This window comes from Symsagittifera roscoffensis, chromosome 3, assembly GCF_963678635.1.
Source record: "Symsagittifera roscoffensis chromosome 3, txSymRosc1.1, whole genome shotgun sequence".
In the NCBI taxonomy this organism is placed as follows: Eukaryota; Metazoa; Xenacoelomorpha; order Acoela; family Convolutidae; genus Symsagittifera; species Symsagittifera roscoffensis.
Genome location: NC_087064.1, coordinates 6172745 through 6196511, shown reverse-complemented (window position 1 = coordinate 6196511; position 23767 = coordinate 6172745). Strand labels below are relative to the sequence as shown.

At 36.7% G+C, this 23767-nt stretch overlaps 1 protein-coding gene across 1 annotated transcript; it reads right to left on the bottom strand.

The window, feature by feature from the left end:
* On the bottom strand, window positions 1-18899 carry LOC134842542 (uncharacterized; the record flags this gene model as incomplete). Its single annotated transcript, XM_063858930.1, is given in 7 exon segments — window positions 1-111; window positions 9085-9146; window positions 10034-10218; window positions 13464-13609; window positions 14479-14601; window positions 17617-17847; window positions 18634-18899. Coding segments are annotated over 7 exon segments (1021 nt in total), but the record flags the coding sequence as incomplete, so codon positions are not given.
* Window positions 18900-23767: the final 4868 nt, after the last annotated feature.

Sequence of the window (23767 nt, the reverse complement as noted above, 5' to 3'; positions counted from 1 at the left end):
CTGTCTTTCCTAGTTTGCGATGGTGGCAGAAGATGACACACATGGCAATGATGCCCACCACTGACCCTGTCACTATCAGGGCAGCAACTGACCCCTTCATTTTACCCACTCCTGTGAACAGAAAAAGAAAAATGATCTCATTTAAAAGCTGCTGACTTTAGAAACTATAAAGTTGACATCTAGTCATAGAGATAAAAACATTTACTTATGTTTATAAATATACAGAAGCAGATCTAACAAAAAAAAACAGAAAGCAAATAATTTGCAAATGAAATGTTTTCACAAAAATTATTCGAAAAAAAATCAAAAAAAAAACGGGCCAAGAATTAAGTATAGGCTCTAATCGAACATTTTGACCAAAAGATTTCGAGCCACAGACATTTATAGTATATTGACACCAAAGAAAAACTGGCATTGATCACCCAAAAAGGAATGTATAATATACCCAAAAAAAGGAAACCTAAGAGTGTTCAGAGGGCCAAAACCCCGTGAAAAAACAGAGGTATACATCCCCCACACCCTTTCAAAAGCATTATCATGTTCACATATGGAAATCTCACTGCGATAAAAACCATTCTTAAATTTTTTTATAAATGACTGCAAAATCAGTAAAAACTCCAGATGAATCAGTAAAAAGTCCAGATTAATCATTAAAAACTCCAGATGAATCAGTTAAAAGTCCAGATGAATCAACAAAAAGTCCAGAAGTCCAGAGTAAAAAACAGAATAAAGTCCAGATGATGTTGAGAGATAATTTTGGAGAGAGCTTTGTATGCTTCTAACTCCAGAGTCACAAAATGACCCCAAAAAGTTTCCCAGAACCAACTTTTTTAAAGACTTTTCTGCCGAAAAAAAAATAAAAAAGGTCACGATAATCAGATTCAAATGTCATTTTTCAACTGCCGGAAACTATCGCCTTTCTTTGTGAATCTAAAGGCCAAGAAATCCCACTAAAGTTTCGTACTTTTGTATCCGAACATAATTAGAACTTTCTGCAATCTTAATCTTATTCAGGGCCGGATAACGGATCATTCAGAGGGTTTTTTAAAGCTTTATTTGATTTTCCAAGCTCTTCAAATTTAATATGACAATCCTGTTTTGCAAAAACTTTCTAGGCCGCTGAAAAATTTTTGATAAAAGGCAGCAAATTTTGTCTTTTTGAAAGTTTTTGAAAGGTTTTTACGCACATTTTATCTGCGCGCTCTCCCTCTCCAAGCTTAGAGTACATTTGTGCAACTTTAGAAAAATTTTGGGGTTATAGGGCCGAAAATGGAAGACGTAAAATAGTACACAAAAAGGGACCAATAGATTTTTTAGATTTTGCATATTGAACCAGATTTCTTTATAAAAAATGAAATTGAACTTTAGGGCAACTTTAGAAATTTGTGCAACTTTAGAAAAATTTTGGGGTTATAGGTCCGAAAATGGAAGACGTAAAATAGTACACAAAAAGGGACCAATAGATTTTTTAGACTTTGCATATTGAACCAGATTTCTTTATACAGCGTATAGTGAAGAAACTCATTGTGTCAGATAGACCACATCAACTAAAACATTACTATAGATTACTATACTGATATAATTACTCGGCGCTATATTTATATCTACATATTTAACCAATTGGTATATTTATATAATCTATAGAGATCTGTTCTAATACGATACTATGTAAAACTAAAACTAATTATGTACTAGTTTCTATGAGTTCTGATTCTCACATGCTTCGAGGATTCTCACCGAAAACCGAAAACAGATTCTCACTTAACAATCTGAATTTAAGTTAGTCATTCAATCTTATTTCGGACTTCATTTAGAATCTCAAATCATCTAACACTTTCCGTGGGTATAAAATGGCGCAGCCAGCAGTTACGAAAAACCCATTAGGAATTTCACCATTCTGGCAAAAAGCCTCGGCGGCCCCACCAATAGAGTGGGAGAAAGGGAATCAACAATTATTTCTGGGAATCATTGCGAAAGATGGTATAGACTTATCAAAACTACTCCGAGATCCTCCTGCAATCAGACGACCTCAAGAACCGGGATACGAACTTCCCATTGATGGGGAAACTAATGTTCAGATTCGTGACCGCAATCTTCGTAACCAAGAGAAAAAGGTGACATGGGAAAACCAATGTGCACACTTAGATAACTTAAGCCCCACGGTGGTCGGCGTCCCATGGGACGAAGCGGACATACAATGTATAAGTTACAATTACTTATGTCTGGGAGCTGAAGGCCAACGAAGAGTATCACAATATTACCTAGATCTTAGGATTCAAGAGGTTACCACCAGAAATTTTTGTGACCGTCTGAAACGTCTCTTTGTAAAAGAACGAAATGTCACCTTCGTTAGAAATGAGGCGTTTACTCGTAAACAAGGGAAAACAGAATCACTCGAACAGTACCACTGTGGCCTAACGGAGTTGGTGGTAAAAGGGAAATTCAAATGCGTGAATTGTAATGATGGAAGACTTGAAACAGAAATCATCAGGGACCTTTTCACCGCAAATAAGTCCAACGACGAAATGCAAGAGGATCTTCTGGCTGAAACAAAGACGCCTGAGCAAGCCTTAGATTATGCGATTCGACGGGAACAGGGTTTAGAAAACCAAATACTGATTCGAAAACAAGGATCGGCACCGAACACGCCAATAACCACAGTGAAATCGCAACCAGTTGGTTTCATAGCAAAAAGGAAAAACAACAATAACAACCGCTACTCATCAAGGGGAGGACGACAGCGTCAACAATCACAACAGCAACATGGTTACGCTCAGCGACAGCCAACGGACCAAAAACAACAAAGTGTAAGTTTCAAATGCGGTAACCCTTTTGGGCCAGGACACCTGCAAAAATGTCCTGCGAAGGATAAAATATGCAACAAGTGCACAAAAAGAGGACACTACGCACGCTTATGCAAATCATCCGAGGTCAACGCTATCCAAGAGGATCAAGCAGCAGAACAGATATCCCAAGATACAGACGTAGCCGCATATGTAAACTATATGCAAGCGAGCGATTTGATTCCAGGATGGGAACTCATACATCCAGACAATTCAACTACGAATTCAATTCGTTTCGAAAGCAAATCGGTCAACCAAATTGACGAATTTGATCTCAAAGGACACTTAGTGAGAGTTCAATGTGGCCAAAACGACTTAGTGTTTCGCAGACACCGGATAGCCGACATCTTTCATCAATCAACGAACGGCGAATCTGATAGTATCAACAGTAAAATCAGCGAGACGAGTTCAGACAACCAAAACCGATGAGGCGAACGGAATGGTCTGCTACAATGGATACAAAATCCAATCATTCGGAAGAGTGGTAACACCTATTGAATCCGGAGGATGGACTCTCGACACAACTTCACTGATAGTGGTGGACGATAAAAGAGCAAATATCTTAGGCAGAAACATTCTACCACAAATAGGGATTCAACTGAAACAAACACCAGCTGGTAAGTCAATTAATGCAATTTCCGAAGATACAAATTGCTCAGACCAAAAAATAACCAACTGGGTGAAAACATCGTATCCTGGCTTATGTACAAGGATCGGTAGAGCACGTAACCATGTGGTGCATACAACATTCCTAAAGGAAATGAAAGCATTGCAACAAAAAGGTAGAAGAATCCCTAGACACATTCAGGAAAAAAAGGAACAAGAAATTCGATCCCCCATAGATCAGGAGCATATCGTTAAATTGAAAAAATGTAGTGACCAACAATTTATCAGCCCTATAGTCATTACAGTCAAAACAGATCAATCGATACAATTGGCTATGGATTCGAAACAAATTAATAAAATGATACATAAGAACATGTATCAAATGCCAAACATTGATGCATTACTCGATAATGTCGCTCAATCAGCGCAGCAAGGCCACAAAAAGCCAGGTACCACATTGGTTTTGACAATAGATCTTTGATATGCGTACAGCCAATTAAAACTAGACGAAGCAACGCGGCAACAATGTAATTTTAGCATTATCGGGGATCAGGCTACAGGCACATATCAGTTTCAAACGGGCTTTTATGGTCTAACTGACATGCCTGCAGAATTTAAGAAGGCCATTGATCTAACACTCAATAATGAAAGGGATACATTTGCATTTTTGGATGATAACTAGATTATATCCCACGGAACAAGAGATGATCACATGAACAAGCTAAAACGCACTTTAGACAAGCTCGACGCGGAAAATATGGCAATATTCTTAGGGAAAAGTAAATTTGGGTGTAACAAATAGAGTGGTTGGGATACGTTATTGATGAATTTGGTACAGTCCCAATGCAGAAAAAAAACAGACGCAATAGTACAGCTGAACCATCCAAAAACCTTCAAGCAGTTAAAGAGCTTTATGGGTTCCATACATCATTTAAACAAACATATCCCTAACCTAGCGCAATTATGCACTCCACTCCGGCCGTTGCTTTCAAACGAAAACTAATACCATTTTAAATGGGATAACCATCACGAAACAGCTTTTCAAAACATACTAGACGCTGTTCGCAATATAACCGAAAATCGCCATTTCGTAAGTGGTCGAGAAACACGCGTGGTTTGCGACGCTAGTCGGGACGGTATCGGATGTGCCTTGGAACAAGAGACTCCGGACGGATGGGAAATAATTGCGTATGCCTCAAGATTCCTAAATTCTTGCGAAAACAAATACTCAGTAAATGAATTAGAACTGCTCGCGGCAGTATGGGCAATAGAGCATTTTAAATACTACTTATATGGTAGAAGATTCATTTTGATTACCGACCATCAAGCCTTAGTTAGCGCTTTACAATGCAACAAAAACAACAAAATTTATCAAAGTAGATTAACCAGATGGATAGATCGCTTATTACCATTTGACTTTGACATAAAACATCTCGCGGGTAGTAAAATGGGGCTAATTGATTACATTTCTAGGCACCCAGTAGGAAAAACTGAACCGCCCGCATACTGGGATGAACAATTTGTAGTTGCAATGATTGACAATTTCATTGCGTGCCTTGAATTTCAGGATGGCGCAAGTTTAAATCTAGCATTGAATTCCAATCCGTACGGAACGTTTAACACGCAAAAGCTCGACCGGAACGAAAACGGTTCTCATTCAGATTCATTTGAAACAGCTAACGCGTTCACTTTGAATAGTCACAAGTCAACATTCAGTCGATCAGAAAATTGCAATCAATCCAAAATTCCGAACTTTGAATCGAAAATTTCCGAAAAAAAAATTCACCATCACACCACTATGAACCGCCAAATATCCCACTCGGCATCTGGAATGTCATTGCCGCCGTTTCAACGGATACTCAGAAAGTGTCACAAAGGACAAAGGAGCCCAAACTACGATTTCTTTCCACCCAAAGAACATCTCGTCATTTGACACTTACAAGCAACTGCACAAAGACCTGAGCTTCAGCGACACGTCACATCAAGTAATACCGTCGAAAGATAGTGTGACACTTCAACCAATCCCCGTAAACCAAGGATGCCAAACGGACCAGGAGGAGGAAACCCAAACATGCTCAGCCACAGCGGTCACAGAGGAAGAGGATGTACCAATGTATCGGCGCCAACTTCGAAACGTGTTTGACAGTTCCTTTCTAGCTGCAGCAACCAAGAAAGACAGATCGCTCAACCCACTGCTCAATATGGTTAAAGGTCAGAAATAAGACACCATTAAATCTTGCTACGGACCCTATTTCTACAACGTCCGACACAGGCTCTCAGTACGAGATGGCATCCTCTTGTACGACGATCGCGCAGTGATCCCAAAACAACTCCGCCAAACACTGGTCGACGCACTGCATTTAACACACCCTGGGTAAGGTGGAATGCTGGAAGCAGCGCGTAACATATGGTACCCGTACCTCCACAGAGACATCGTTGCCACTGCTCAAAACTGTAAAGAGTGCAGTCAAAAAGGTAAAAACCTAAAGGTTATATCGGGGCATTCTCATTTCACGTCATTAGGCGCGGTCGTTGAACCAAACGAGGAAATCCAATTGGATTTTGCGGGGCCACTACCCGATGAAAATGATAAAGATGTCTACATTCTAGTAGGGGTCGATCGCTTCTCCCGTTCCCCTCAGCAAAGGTTGTAACAAATAATAAGGCGGATACCATTATTCGCTTTATGCAAACCCACATAGTCAACCATGGGGTACCACGAAACATAAGGTGTGATCAGGCACAAGGGTTCCGAGCTAAAAAATTTATGTTGTACTGCAAGGACAATAACATCAAACTTATCTTTGCACCAGTCGACGATCACCGATCCATTGGTATGGTAGAACGACTAAAAAGTACACTAAAATCAAGACTTTCGGTAATGAAAATTGATAATCGTAACAAACCATATAAGCTTGCTTCAGACGTGGCTGAGCTTATCAAGACCCTAAGAATAACACCTAACACAACAACGAAAATAACCCCATTTGAAGCGCATTTTGGTAGAAAACCAAACACGCCGCTAAGCAATATAGCCACATCTCCAAAATCGTCAAACCTATCATGGGAAAACATCAAACTTGCTTGTTTAGACCAAAAGCTTCTTACAAAACCCGCTTTAACCGCAGAAGCCATGTGGAATAGAGATGTGAACAACGAGGACGAGCTGGGTATCAACTATCGACAAAGGCAACAGGAACCACAGCTAGTGCCAGACAACATGCGATCCTCATCGAAATCCACAACCGTCAACAAACCCACGGTGGCCGTCGAACCTGTAACCCCATCGGGGAAAAGGAAAGCAACCACTCCAGCCGAGAAACCGCATAGATTAAACGAATGGGACAGTAGCGACGAAGAGTTCGACCGTCAACTATTGGCTCGATTCTCTATAGGTGCGCACTTACCTTTAACTAATACCGCCTACGATCTTATTAAAGAAAAACAAAAATTTCTAAGCAAAAAAACCGGCCACAACATTGAAAATATAAAAACAAGAATACCTATACGATCTTTAACAGCGCAAGAAAAACAAATAATGGAAAGGGCACCAATAGTTTTTCTTAAAGACCGCTTTAAAGGTCCGCAGTCAACCATTAACCCAAAACTAGGACAGACAATTGATCAAGTGGCCAGAAAAACAGGCACTATTGCCAGGAAAATCAAAAAACCAGGTGTGTTTGGGGAACAATTTAAAATTTTGGAAAACGGCTCAATTAATAATTACTCACCACACACCGCTTGGGTTCGGGAAGATGGTAAGCAGCCACGGGTTATAAGACACGATGGTTTCGCTTTTGTGCCGGATCCACGGGTTTATGGAAAATGTCGCACAGCAGCCCTTAAAGACTTTGTGGCTTATAAACCTTTACCTCGAGCCAAACCTCGTGTTTTAGCAAAAAGTCCTAAACTGGATAGAGCAAAGCAGACCACCAAGCAGGGGGTACAAGACACAACGAAATCTCAAGTCAGCCCGAAAAAGCCACCTCCCAAAAATCTGGAACAGCTTCTCTCGCAACCCCAGAATAGACGGCCTATTCAAAAGGGTCCAAAACAAGAATAGAGTAACCTCGGCTAATCAGGACACTGCAGTGATACCAAAACCAACTGGTAAACAAAACCCGATAAGCAAATTAAAGAAAAGCAGACTCGAAAATGCCGATATAGAGTTCGAATGCGATACATCCATATCTCTGTCAGATACGGATCTTACTCGGAAAAAGCCTTCCCCCAAAAAGCCAGCCCCTAAAAAACTGGACCCTAAGAAAACGCCCGAAGACTTCGATCAACAATGTCGCCGATCAATGAGAAATAGGACCAGTGTGTTGGCCGGAAAACTAGGCAATGCTATTCCAATCAGCACTATTGAAGCACAAGACAGGGACATTCGAAATGTGGTATGTCAGGTCGAGGTAATACCTACTCCTACAAACAGCGCACAAAATCAAATCGCCGTCACACCGCATCAAAGCCAACAAGAGGTGATCTCCTTATCATCATCTATCGAATGTGTGGAAATCCAATTGGAATCCGACACACCGGAAAATATTCGGGCACGCAGCGCACATAGGGAGGACGTTCACATGTCTACAACAGAAACGGGAAAGTCAGATTCTAAATTGCAAACGACTTCTCATCAAAGGGCAATAAGTACTCGATACGTTCTCGACAGACCTCCACAGGCCAATACCCCGGACGCAACCTATAAAGAACTTCGACTCAGCGATGAAGCTCTTAAAGGAGATCTCACCCATCACGAATTCTATGACTTTTCAAAGGGGAAAAGAGGGCACTTCAACCAACTCTGATAACAAAACACTTCCAACACCCAACACGCCAAGTCAGGAAACAAAATCAGCCGGGGACAAAGCCATCAAGAAAAAATAATTTTCCTTCTAAAAAAGGGGAAATGCTATACAGTGTATAGTAAAGAAACTCATTGTGTCAGATAGACCACATCAACTAAAACATTACTATAGATTACTATACTGATATATTTACTCGGCGCTATATTTATATCTACATATTTAACCAATTGGTATATTTATATAATCTATAGAGATCTGTTCTAATACGATACTATGTAAAACTAAAACTCATTATGTACTAGTTTCTATGAGTTCTGATTCTCACATGCTTCGAGGTCAGTTCAAAACCGAAAACAGATTCTCACTTAACAATCTGAATTTAAGTTAGTCATTCAATCTTATTTCGGACTTCATTTAGAATCTCAAATCATCTAAAACTTTCCGTGGGTATAACACCCTCTCCAAGCTTAGAGTACATTTGTGCAACTTTAGAAAAATGTTGGGGTTATAGGGCCGAAAATGGGAGACGTAAAATAGTACACAAAAAGGGACCAATAGATTTTTTAGATTTTGCATATTGAACCAGATTTCTTTATAAAAAATCCTAATAATTTTTGTTATAACCTTACAAATATATCTATAAAAAATAATTTCAATAGTTCAATATGAAAGTTTATTGATTGATTTGGGTCTGAAATTCCATTACGCTGTTTTAACGAGTTTTCCATGCATTGACAACTTATGTGCCAAAATTTTGAGGCCGAAGGATCGAAAAAGAAGTGTTTCTGGTTTTTGATACTCATAATATTAAGTTTGATAACACTGACCATGTAGTGCTACAGCAGTTGATTTCCTTGACTTCTGACATAGGTTGTTCAAGTCCAGTAGACTGAAATAGAACAAGCTCATTTTTTTTGGTAATCTAGAGGTTGCAGGATCGATTCATACGTTGTGTCAAATTTCTTCATGAAATTGATTTAAAATAGAAAAAAAGAACAACATATATTCCTCAGTTTTCTTCACAATTTGGAAAAAAAACATGACAAGTAGAAAGCAAACATCTTTTAAACACCCAAAAACTCAACTTAACTTCACTTATGAATTAATAAGAAAACTTTAAAGAAGCCATTTTGAACTAAAGGGCTTATCTGGATATAAAAATTGAACTTAAATCTTACAGAATCTTTCTTAGTCAATAAATGGTATCATAATATGGGTGATAAATTGTTATTAGGTACCAATCGGGTGAAACAATGAACAAGATCCACCTCCTAAATTGTTCAAATATTTAACTTTTTCGAATTACTAGTTAGTTAGATTCAATGCGAGTTGATTAGCCTAGCGATGTCTGAGATCTTTTTTGATGCATGCTGTAGCATCCTAGAAGGAACTTAAAATAAATGGTTGTCTGAATCTTGATATGAATATACATGCGCGGATTCAGGATTATAACGAAGGGGACCTTTTTTTAGGTGACCAAACTGATTTTTTGAGCTTCCCCATATCACTATTAAGATCAAATTTTTACGTTTTACGTCGCAGGCAAAAAACAGGCCGAAAAAGTCGTTTTATGCACTTTTTCCACAGTTTTGACCAACAAAATTGAGGGGGTGAGCTTCCCTCTCAAAGTTAGTATATATTGGTGCCAAAGGCACCTCCAAAATTTTTTTGGGGTCAGCCAGCCAAATATGGAGGTCTTAAGACAGTACCGAAGAGGGGAACCTTTGGGTAGTCAGCGGGTCCAATCACATAGGGAAGGGGGGGGCGTCCACTAACCTCTCTAACTGCGCATTGCTTCTCTCTGTCTGCATTTGGCACTTGATTGAAGTGGGATTAATGAACAACTCAGTGGCCTTGAGCCACTTCTGGAAACCGTTCAAGCCACACTCGCATAACAAGCCACGCTGTTGATCCATCCGCAGTTTCACTCGGGCGTCTGGCTCGAACTCGAAACTCGCAATCTGAACAATTAATCATAAACTAAACTGAAGAAAAAAAAACGCAACCAAAAATTGGGTTTACTAAACAATCGCAAGCTTGAAAATGAACAACTAAATCGATGAGGACATACGCCAAGCATATAAAATAAAGCAATAAATAAAATTTATTCGTATTCCAACGTAAGTTGATTTACTTTTACTCAAGGTTTCTTTTTGTGAGTCATTTATTGCTTTGTGCTTTCTGCGGTGTTTGGTTTTCAAAAATATGCGTAGTATTTATTCTTGAGACGGTTTTTTATTCCGGTAATTTTGGTGATTGGAATCATAGTTTTTACCATGAAAATTACACCCCAGTGGAGTGGAGACATCGATTCCTTGACTTCAAATTTAACAAATTCAAATTTTCCCTCTGAAGATTTAAAAAAATTGGGGGTTTGAAAGTTTCCAATTAGCCATTTTTTGAACTTATGTGTGCAGGTTATGAAGATTTTATTTATGATTGTAAAAACAAAAACATTGTCTCCACTATCGAATCAGTGACAAAACATTTGTACTCGGGGTGGTTTTTCTTCGCCAGACAAAATTTGATTTTTCAACTTGCAATTTTTGACGGAATTTTTAAGTATAGCCAAATTGGCCAATTTAGATTTGGGACAAATGACACGCGAAATATATTTGTGCTATTACCGAGTAAGCAGATATTTAATCCGTCTTATAAATCGTTTTAAATTACACTGAGGCAGGCTGTTTGGTCTAAATAATACCTTTTTATTTTTAAGAGGCCCAGCTGTGCACTAGATAGGCACATAATTTGGTGTCTGTAGATTTCAAGAATCCAGAGGCAAGTCTGTAAACACGTTAAAATTTGTCGTAACGCTCAAAGAAACGAAAGAATAAAAGAACAACAAAGAGAGCGTCCTTGTTGCGGAATCAGCTCACAAGTTACAAAATACCCATCAGTTTGGCCTCGTAATGATATTCAATTTATATCACTTTCTATTTATCATAGCGTGAGGGGAGGGAGAAGCTTGAAAAAAATTGCAAAAAATGTTTGAAATGTTTTCGGTTTATTGGGTCGTTTTTTGAAGAAAAATGTTGTCGATAATGCCTAATTCACTAATTTTCTCAATTGCATTTTTCTCGAATCACACCACCCACTAAAAAGGACACTAATTTGAAGAAACCTTTTCTTCTTAATGAAAATGGTCGGATCATTATGTACTATTTGCAACCGGTTACCTTTATTCATTTATCTGATCATTTTGTTGAAATCGTTCCCGAACAAAATATTGTTCTGCAGAAGTAATTTGAAACTTTCAGTATTGTTTTTTTGTTTCGATTTCAAGTTCTCAGCCAAATCGTACCAGGTTTTTTTCAGCGTTTTTTTTGAGCTCGATGTATGAAAGAACAATTGATAATTACTGGTTGAAATTAGGAACAGAGACAAGGAGTTTACTCATGCAAGATATAATCTGAAGTTAACATTTCATTTTCTTTATCAACAAAGGGCGGGGGTGTTCATGGTAGAAAAAACTATTGCACGAAAAAACTCAACCAATCAATGTCCTAACAACCTGATGATGTTTCTGTTTTAGAATTGGTTGGAAAAGTTACTGGTCGAATTCTGTCTTTTCATGGATGAGAGGGGAAGAAAGAATTCCCAGCAGAACCTTAAAGTTTTTCATTTTTCTTCTTTGAAAGCAAGAAAGCATTGAATTTTGCTCAATTTTGTACGTGTAATAAGATAGCTGGAATTAAAACTAATCTTGCAATATGTTTATATAGCCAAGCCAACGTTAACTTTCCCAAAATTTTTACAATTTAAATTGATTTTTAAACGCTTTTTTAAATTGCATTTTCTTATAAACTTGACAAAAATTAGATTCGAAATTAACTCAAAAAATCCAGTTTAAATCCAATATTTATGGCTCGTCTTTCAAAGTTTCTTTAGATTGCTGACCTTAAAAAGTCGAATTTTGTTTCAGAACGGTGACAAAAAAAGCGTACTAAATGTGATTCTATAAAAACCTAGGCCAAAATTTATGTTATTTTTGCCTAAAATGATTTTTCAAAATTCTGTTTCTTGGCAAGTAATCAATTTTTGCTGTCATCTATCAGAGCAAGCCTATGGATTTTCTAAATTCTCAAAAAAGGTGAAGAAACTGTCTAACTGTCTAAACTGTTTAATCATGTCAGCTAACGCTTTGAAAACAAGTTTTTCACATTTCAGAACTTTGTTATTTTTAAAATTTTTTCTAATTTTGCTTCCTTATAAACTTGACAAAAAAGCAGGTTTCAATTTCACCAAAAAAAACAATAAAAAAACTTTGTTTTTGACTGATCCTTCAGTGTTTTAGTTTTTTAGACTTTTAAAAACAGAGTTTTTTTTCGGAAATAAGCCATGAATAGTCTACCAAAGTTAAGTCTACGAAATGACTCAGGTAAAACATAGTAAAATTTCTACGTTCTTTTAAAACTCAATTTTCGGGCAAGTCATCAATTTATGTTGTCATATATCAGAGCAAGCCTAGGGACATTGTAAGTTCTCAAAAACTACAGATTGTTGAAAGGCTTAAAGGTTTTTTGAATCATCGAAACATGCTGTTGCTTTTTCAATTTCGACCAGAATAGAATAGACGATGATTTTTGAAAGAACAGAATGAAATCAAAAATTGCTCACTTCTTTATCTGTGAAACTATTGTAAGTTAAAAATCGAGATATGCAAATTCTAGACGTTATTCGCGACTAAGTTTTCGATATCACAACCGAGATAGGGCTTTTTCATACTTTGCCCGCGACTTAAAACCCTGTCCAGCCTATGGATTTTCGGTCGCAGAAGTAACATAGTCGCGACCGACAAAGTCGAAAAATAATTCGCGGTCCTCGACCTAGATTTTCATGGTGTAAAGAATCCCATTAAACAGCGAAAGATAACTTTGTACAGCTCACGTTAGCTTTGCGCGAAAAGTGAAAACTGTCGGGGTCACTGCATGGGCAGAAAATGCCAAGCTGATTGTTGCAAATACGAAAACTTCAGAATTTCCCTCAAACCTGATCAAGCAAGGAGATCACGTTCGAATTGAGGCGTTTTTTGTGCGTTTTATAACTTCAAAGCTCAGTTTCTGCTAAGCTCTTGTATCATATTCAATTTTTGACGAGAGTTTTTTTATTCTAGAAATGAGTTTTTTATCTAGTAACAAATCCCCCCTCCATTTTGCAAAAGGTTAAATTAGTTAAATAGATCCAAAGTATCTGATAAACTGACTTGTTTGATGTCGCCCAGTGAAACTGAATCGATGTAGTTGTCATTCAGACGGATTTCTTTCATCCGCCACCACCCCTCAATTGAGTTCAAAACCAGCAGAGAACTAATTCTGTTCCCTTTCAATGACACGTTCACCAGGTTCGCAACTGCAAATCATTCAAAGGGTGAATTCTCAATGGCCATAATGTTCACAGGACTCAAAATAAAAAATCAGTCGCATTAATCCAAAAATTTTTGGAGAGTCGGCTAAAGTACAATTTGACCAATTGAAAAAATTTGGAACTTACGCGACATCTTTTCTGTTTTGGGACCTACAAATACGTTCCATTAAAAGCTATTTTCATCATAAAAGAAGCATGATGCTATCTCAAGTTAACATCCCTCGATCTATAGCTAGACCAAGTAAAGATTCTTAAATTTCATCATATACAACAAAATATTTTGTGCTATGACTAAATTACTAGTTTCTTGCTGGCTGAAGTTTCTAACAGAGAACTAATTTGGCAAGCGTTTTTAGAGGCTTTGAGGGCGTGGATGTTTACCTGATCAATGATATCCTATCACTCTCCATAGGGTAAGTACAACAGTGCCGAAGTACACCAGTGCCGAATATAAAATGTTTTCAACAGTGCCGAAAGTTGATTATTTTTGGCACTGTTCAACAAATTTTTTTTCGGCATTGTTACATTTCGGCACTTTTTTTACTGCCCTTGGAGAGGCGTACAACAGTGCCGAAGTAAAAAAAAAAGTGCCGAAAATAAAATTATTGTTTAGCAGTACCAAAAAAGGATTGTTTTCGGCACTATGTTCATCAACATTGTTTTCGGCACTGCTGAACTTCGGCACTTTTGTACTGCCCTTAGAATAGCGTTCAAAAGAGCCGAACTCCAGTAGTGAAGAAAAAGGTGAAATGATGTTGATCAGTACTAAACTATTGCGTCACTGTTGTACTTCGGCACTGTTGGACGCCCCCTCCCCAAATAAGGAAATAAAGAAAACAAATCTTGAAGCTTACATTTTACGGGTTTTGCTCTTGCGTCTCTCTCGTCGAATGTGAGTCCCATGTTTTCGAGTTCAAGAGTCTGCACATTTGGGAACTCACGGCTGATGTTTTTCAACACTCGTTGCAAACTCTTACCTAAGAAACTTGACGGTGAAATAACTTTAAAAAAAGAAATCGTTCTGATTACAAAACAGAGTGCCTGTAACAACCCGGTCTAAGTTTCACATTTGTCAATAAAACCTTGTTAATAAGCCCAGGAAAGTACCTGAATGAGGTACTTTTTTTTAAACGGCATTAATTGAGCCCAAATTTAATCAGCTTTGGTAACTACTATTCTCTAACACTTTTTGAACATTAACGCTTGTTAATTAAGATTTATTATAATTTTTTTCAATCTTTGGGCTTAAGGTTGTAGTGTTTAAAAGCTGCTCAAAAATAGAAACATAAGTTAGCGTTGAGAAAAATTTTGATGAGCTCAGCTTTAATAACCACTATTTTTAACACTTTCTGATTATGCAGTATATTAAATGAGTTGAACATATTTTTTTTCAAAAACTGGGCTTAAGATTGGAGTTGTAGTGGTTAAAATCTGCTCAAAAATAAAAATATAAGCTAACGTTGAGAAAAATTTTGATGAGCTCAGCTTTAATAACCACTATTTTTTAACACTTTCTGATTATGCAGTACATTAAATGAGTTGAATATTTTTTTAAAAATTGGGCTTAAGATTGGAGTTGTAGTGGTTAAAATCTGCTCAAAAATAAAAACATAAGCTAACGTTGAGAAAAATTTTGATGAGCTCAGCTTTAAAAACCACTATTTTTTAACACTTTCTGATTATGCAGTACATTAAATGAGTTGAATATTTTTTTAAAAATTGGGCTTAAGATTGGAGTTGTAGTGGTTAAAATCTGCTCAAAAATAAAAACATAAGCTAACGTTGAGAAAAATTTTGATGAGCTCAGCTTTAATAACCACTATTTTTTAACACTTTCTGATTATGCAGTACATTAAATGAGTTGAATATTTTTTTAAAAATTGGGCTTAAGATGCGAGTTGTAGTGGTTAAAAGCTGCTCAAAAATAGAAACATAAATTAGCGTTAAGAAACATTTTGATAAGCTCAGCTTTAATAACTACTATTTTTAACATTTTCTGATTATGCAGAATATTAAATCAGTATAACATATATTTTTTCAAAAATTAGGCTTAAGATTGTAGTTGTAGTGGTTAAGAGCTATTTGAAAATTAGAAACAGAAGTAACCATTGAGAAATTTTTTCTAAATAAGAACATCTTCAATTAAATTGAATTTTGGTTCCATCCATTGAAAATAGGGAAAATATTTGTTTTCGGGTGTGTTTTTGCTATTTTTCTTTTTTTGTTTTCCTCGCATCATCAGATGCCACAATTAGTTATCAAAACGAGCTGGATGATATATCATATAAAAACTTTGCAAACAGTTTGAGATTTTTTCTTAAAAGTCTTCCCCCACACGTCATATAGAAAACAAAGTGATAGATTTCCATCTTAAAATTGTACCGTTTATGACTATTACCCAATATTGAAACGATTTCGATGACGGATTAAATCTCCGCTTACGCGGAAACAGCGCAAAACCTATCGCGCGTTAGTTGTCACAAATTGGCCAAATTGACAATCTTTATTTACATCTCGGAATGTGTTCACATCTCGACGCCAAACTAAATATATGTCACATTTTGTAATTTCAATTTTCTGGCTACAGGTCCGTTGTTCCGAGGTTTTGCAACAGTTTTTTCCAAATAGAAACAAGACTACATTTGTTTTGGTAACGCCCTGAATGTTCCGACTGCGCTTTAGTTGCTATGGAACAATTTAAATAAAAATACTTGATGACAATTTTTTGGCTTTTTCAAAATCATCCCCCACACGCTATGAAAAGTACTTAGTAATATATTTTGCATGGAGCAAAGTTTCAAATAGAGCAAAAAGCATGCCTCAATCCAATTTGGAATGATTTCTAATACGGATTAAATCTTTGCTTAAGCGTTAATAGCACGAAATATATTGTGCGGTAATTGTCCCAAATTGGAAGTTTTTAAGCCCCCATAGTCTTACGAAAAATTATCACAGCTAAAAAAATTTCAAGTTGACGCTCAAGACAACAGTACCTTTCGAATGATATAAGAAATTCTGTCAAATATTGCTAGCGAAACAGTCGAAGATTGTCTAGAGAAACCCCCCCCCCCACCCCCCCCCTTCCCCCCTCGAGCACAGATAAATTTTTTCATTGACTTATATTATCCAGATTAACTTTTCGGTTACCATTTTCAAACAAATGAACCAAACCTTTGTACTCAGTGTAGTTTTTCTGCAGCAGAATAATTTTGAGTTTATAGTTTGTATCTTCAGAGCATTGCTATTGACAGACCACTCGATAAAATAAGGACGCCATGAGTTCAAAAACTATCAACCTGTGCAAATTTATGGATGTTTGCAGATTGTCAATTCGGGAAATCGTGGATGATATCTGCACCCAATTTTTCAATTTTTAAATTTAAGAGTAGCGGCGATTGATTTTAACTCAGAAGCCAATCCAAATTGAATTGAGGCAAGCTAGCTGTAATTGAGAAGGATATCCAGTTGTTTTGGACATCGCGTCTGTGAGAAATTTTGTAACGAAACCCCATTTTTTTGAAATTTATTTTTGTTTTCAAAAACTACTTTATACAAGTTAAGCAAAACCAGGGGCGGAACTAGGATTTTCTCGAGGGAGGGGGACGTAATTTTGTCGAACTTTTTTAGACCGACCAAATTGATTTTCCGAGCTCTCCCAAATCACTAAATGGACCCTGTTCTAACTAATTTTTCTGCACCTTTAGAAAAATTTTAGTGTCCATCAGCCAGAAATGGATATCAGAAAATAGTACAAAAAGGGGGACCCTTTGAGTCGGCAGGGGGTCGAATCCTTAAAAAATGCGTCCGCTCAACTCCTACCCCCCGCCCCCGAGCAAAACATTGAGGGAGTGCAAGCATGAAGTCTTTTTGTCATTAAGGGGCATTTCAGTCGATTTAAGGCATATTTTTGAACCATGGCAATGGTAATTAAGTTTGTGACATTGATTCATCTCAATAACAATGACATTTGAAAAAAAATTTAGCCCACTTACCTCTCAAATTAAGGCCGTTATCGATCCTGAGTTCGGTTATGTTGTTCCTGGGGAACCCTCGGTACTTTGAGGCAAATATCTGAAAAGTCCTCAAGTTTGAAAAGACAGGCTCATTGTTGAGAAATGAATAATCGCTCCATTGGATATCCAGGTACGTAATGTGGGGGTTCAATTTTCGGAAGACAACATCAGACTGAGATACTGCAAGACCCGTGAACTCGCTTGTTATTTCTGAAATTTAAAAAGTGATATGATTCAAAGCAATTCAAGCAAAGCCCTCAAGTTCAAAGAATTTCTCTGGTGTAGCCCGCAAATTGAGCTTATCGTCTTGCGACTGAATTGAACCAGCCAGGTGCAGTCTAAGAGTTTTTCGATAGGAGACCCAGATTTTAAATAAATTTGCATTTGTTGGAAAAATTTTGAGCAAACTCAAATAATTATCCGGCTTAAGCTACCCCTCAAATTCAGTATGAATTGTCGCCGCAGACATGTTTAGAAACGTTTTAGGATTAGAGACCGAAATTTTTATCGCACAATACTTCAAATTGGGCAACCTTTTGGGTAATCGGAGGGAGGGAAGAATCCCTAAAAAGAAGCGTCCGCCTCTACACCCTCTATTCCCCCCCCCCCCTCCCCTGCTCCTCACTCCATTACTGACGATCGACCTTTTTGACTGTCTCTACCGAAATAGAGGTTTTTTTGATGTTGTGCAAGAATAAAAAAGACTTTTCGACAACGTATTTCCCGAATGAAGAACTCCAAACAAACCAATTAGTGACTCGGGTTTAAATTATATAAAATTTACTGGACCAAGTGAACAACCTCACCCTATAAATCAATTCAGGGGGATATTTTTTTATTTGGTTAAAGTTATATTTTTCAACCAATCAGATCAGTTTCGACAATAGTACATGCAGGCTTTACGAGTTGATTTTGCCAATTAGTTTTAGGGTGAGATTGTCTGTTTAAGGGGGGGGGGGGGGAGGAGGGGAGAGATTGTTAACATGGGCGACTTACTATCAACATCATCGTCTTTTGGGGACAGCATAACACATCTTACGCTGTCTATCATACAATCGCACTTCAGAGATTCCTTGCAGGAAGGCGTATCCACGGCGCCAACAGAGTTACGAAAAAATATGGAAACACAAAGAGAAACTAATAATATTATAATGTTCATTTTGAATGTGTAAGTTTAAAACAACTTTAAATAAAAAATTCGTAATTATTTATAGTTTTATGTATGCTTTAGCTGACCGGTAAAAATATAAACTGTTTTTCAATGTGCGTTCTTAGTTGTTAAAGAATTTTCAATGCTCGCTCTTCAATGATTTTTTTTGTATTTATTAATGTTGTAATAAAGCTTCAAAAATTACTGCATTGGTCTAAACGGTCAATCGACTCACTCACAAACTGGCATAAACCTAATTTTTGAATAAAAGAGCTTTGTGGTGATTATCGTTTTTGTGATTTCCAGTTCCTGCGGAAAACTATGCAAATTACGAAGGAGTTTAAGTCCGGTGTGATTTTCTCATATAGTTTCGGATAAAGCACACCGTCTGTTCGTCACGTCATCTTACTTTTGGCCGGATAGATTCGTGCAATTTTTTAACCTTATACCGATCCTAATCCTACTCTTATATTTACTAGTCTCAATAGATCTAGTATATACTGGTATTCTTGCGAGTTTAGAAGAGAGGAAGAGCAACTGCTTTCTAAGTTAAATTTATTCTTCTCTGGCTGAAACTATAAAGAGCTTCCGCCTTACAAATTTTTGTAAGTTTTAGTCATGGATCATGATTGGTTAGTTCTAAGCACTTCACAATGATTGTTATCAAGAACTTAACTGGATATACAAAATACTTGATATGAACTCGTTCTACGAGGCCAAACTGTGCACTAGATCGGCGCAAAATTTATAAATATACATATATTGAGTATATATTTGTGTATATGTATGTATATGAGTGCATGTGGTGTGCGTGTGTGTATATGAATATACATATGCACTGCTGTACGTAATGATCAATTGTCAACTTTCCCGTGCTGCGTTGAATTATTATTTTTTGGTGTATAAGCAATATGTAACAATGGAATTTGTAAATTTGTTCCCTAAATCAAATGTTTGCCATTCAAATACAAAATGGAAAACATTCTGGTTGGGTAAAGTTTAGACTTTGTGCCTTGAAAAATATCTTTTTCGCAAAAAAAAAACTAAAATCTTATCCCAGGGCTGAGAAGATGAGATGATAGCTTTTTTACACCAATTTCTAAAATTTTAATAATTTGGCTCAACTATTGAGCAGCTCTCCAAGTTTTTTTGTTTACTGAATTTTTTTGTGAAACAAGATTTCGCACAAATATATTAGAATAATGTTTTCCCCATCGACTTTTTTGCCTGCTGACTCTACTTGTGAAACAAAGTTTCCTGCAAATATATTACAATAATGTTTCTTTTTTAAACAATCACGGTCACCCGAAAATTGTTTTTGCGTAGTTATGCACTGTATGCAGTAGTTTGATATCTACAATTTCACCCACGTCACAGTTTTCCGCACTAGCGTTTCCCTACATTGTTTCACTTTAAGACAATTTTCTTTATAACACTTCTCTTTGATCCGGTTTTATGAGTCTTTTTTGCCCATTGGATCACTTTCCGCCTATTACGTTTAAAATTTTTACAATTGGGTCATTTTCGCATAAATATGCATCGGCTTATTGAAATCATTTGGCCAAATGCTTACGAACAGTGCCTCCCTTTTCAGGAGATCTGCATCCAGTGCGAAGTATACAACAATTGGTCAATCTTTTGCACTATTTATCACAGTTTTGGGGTACTTTATGTCCAAATCTTACTCTACCCAGGGGCGCATCTAGGAATGTCTCGAGGGGAGGGGGGTTTGCTGATTTTCAACTTCTGTCGAAAGTTTTGTCGACCTAATTTTTTTCGATCAACAAAACTGGTTTTGCGAGCTCTCCCACAACACCTCAAAAAACATATTTTGATTAAACTATGCGCGCCGCAGTTTTTTTAGCAAGCGCACATAATTTTTTTTGGCACGCGCTTCCCCTCAAAATTAGTATATATTGGCTCCAACTGCGCGCTTAGAACAAAATCAAGGTCGGTCTGCCGAAAATGGATGACAAAAAACAGTACCAAATTTGGGATCCCCTGGGTTGTCAGGGGTCAAATTTCCCCAAGTCTGCTACTGACGCTATCAATGGATTAATTTTCTGAAATCAAATCTGTTCCCTTCGATTCTTTTTGGCTCATTCCGGCTCACAGGGCAACACTTTTTTTGGAAACTCAGTCCAGCACTGGATCATTTTCAGCAGCTTCGCCTGAACTATTAATGAACTTGAAAAAGAAGGCTTAAACAATCCATAATTTTCCCACCCTTCCTTTGCAGACTGAAATTACCAGTGTACAATGAATAACTTAGTCTGCCTGGAACTGTTTATCACAATCTGATTTAATCGCAGAAGAATTTTAACAATTTCAACTGATATCAGAAATTACGCTTGCGTTGGTCAAAAAAGAAGAAACTATAGAAGCATTCTTCATCTCATAAGTATTTTTACCCGAATTTTTTTGGGCTTATTGCATTCTATGGTTTCGTTGCATATTTGGATCTCAAAATTTGTTTTATTTTTACCAAATTTTTGTTTTTCAACATAGTTTTTGCCCAAAACTTGATTCATATTCATGATTTTCTATGGTTTTATTGCATATTTTTGAACCCAAAACCTGATTCATGTTGGAAAAATTCAATATTTTATCATTAACGTTTTACTTGACTTGTATTTTTTTTAAAAGCAACTTGATTGGTTTTTTAGTCTAATAAATGGATCATTTTTTGACCAAAAATGCCCATTTCACAGCCCATTTTTTATATATATTTTTTTTCATCTCAGTATTGCTATAATACTACTCGAATATGTTTGTTATTCGTTTCACTTTCAGTTTGCACTAAGCGTAGCTCTTCTATATCAACTCGGTTAACAAAAAAAAATTTTTTTTTTCCGATCAGCAGTTTTAGTGCGAACAAATTTGAACTCAATTAGCATCAAATAAGATAGCACCGTAGTTCCATGCTTGTCCTCACCATGAATCATGCTCCGTGCTTGAAATTGAAAATGAAGCAGCAGTTCTTTGCCAAAAAAGATTACCAGAAAATTGATCATAAATCTCACAAAACATTTTTAATGGGTTGATGGAATAAAAAGACAATATCACATCATTTCCGCAACGCCAAAGAAATATCAGCGACCTTTAATTGAACATTTCCTGTTACCTATACATTCAAATGGGAACAGTCCAATCAAGGTTTGTGCCAATCCCTTAAACAATTTCAAAGGGCTTTCAAAGGGCTGAAAAGGAAAAGGGCTTATTGGAAAAACTAAAACGGTCATGTTGAATTGTTCGAGGTAAAAGGCAATGGGTTCCCTTCATGTTTGATCTAACCGCCACTCGCTTCCAAGATCAAGGTGAAAAATTTATCAGTTCAAATTAAATGGCACCAACTACATCAGACCTTTCCATGTTGCTGATGAACCGTCAACAACTAAGCAAGCAAGACTGCTCGTATATCAAGGCGAGGCCTTGAATTTTCCGAGTGCACTTTAAAACCAATTAAAAAAATTGTTTTTTGGTTGACAAAATTGACAAAATAATCAAAAAAGTTTTTCTTTCCTTTTTTTTCATTTCATCCCCCACGTGCTAAGTAAAATACAAAGAGCGCGTTTACCGACTATTATTGTTTTTAAAAAGACTGAAATGTTGAACTCAATTTAATTTGGAACGCATCAATTTGCCGTTTACTCATGTTATAAGAACGCATCACAAGAAAACATTTCGGATAAAATCGAGGGATTCAGTTTAGTGCTAAGAAATGTATATCAGGGGGCCTAAAGATTAAGACAATAAAAAAATGGGTGAGCTAAAAAAAAAAATAGTATAAGGTGACCATTTTTCTAAACTGATATTTTAAACGAGAACAACAAGGTCAAGAAAATTTAAAATTTCTTATTTAGAATGGAGTTATACAAAAACAAAAAAATAAAATGTCACAGAATACATCAAAATGACTTTTGGAGATTTTGAAATGAACATTCAATCAAAACAGGAAAGTACACTTTTGAAATGGATAAATTTTACAAATGTGACATTAAACAATATGATTTGCAGTCGGACAACCAGTGTTGTTCCAACCAAAAAAAAAACAAATTAATCCTCAAAACAGTTTTCACGCAAGTTCCACGAAGTAGAAATACCGTGCCGAGACAGAATGGAAAAAGGGTACTGTGGTTTCAAGATTTCTTAGCCTGCGTGATTCACCCATGTTCATCAAGTTTCTTCTAGTTCGAAAATGAAAACTTAAATTTTTATCACTAGTGCTTTTTAGGTTATTTACCATATTAGATCCCTTACTTGGCGTGCAAAGTTGCGAACAACCAAATTTCGTGGACAAGACCTAATGCCTTGGTAAATACACTATTGGTTTTTATTTTTTCTAAAATTTTGCGAAGAATTCAGGGGGAGAAGAGTGGACTCTAAAACGTACCGTGTTAAAAGTCCAATCAGAATAAACAATTCTCGCAAGTTTTGGTATTTTGCTCTCTTTTCAGATGGCTCTGATCAAAATTAAGATTTTATTCTGTCGTAAATTTTTTTCCAAACGATCATATACAGTCTTGTTAATTGCAAGGGTTTCATAACGCTGTATTTCAATAAATTTATCCTAAGTTTTTCACTCAAGGCATATCTTTGTAAGTAATCTATCGCTTTTTACTTTCTGCGTTGTTTTGTTTTTGTTCGACTATCAAAGAAAAGTGGAATACTTATGCTTGGGTTGGTTTTTTTATTCATTTAGTTTGAGGCAACTGAAATGATAACAGTTCTGAGCAAACTTTTTGCGTACCCCATTGAAGATATTGACTCCCGAGTTCAAATATAAAAACACTTTTTCATCCCAATTTTTCTGGGGTTCAAAATTTACCTGTTTTATTTATGCGCCATGTGAATATTTTATTCATGATGCTGAAAGCTTACAAGGCATTTGTATGTGTGGCGAATTGTCCCACACTGGAAAAAAGTTCCAAATTGAATTGAAGCAAGCTAGTTGGTCATATTAATTACGTGTTTTAATTG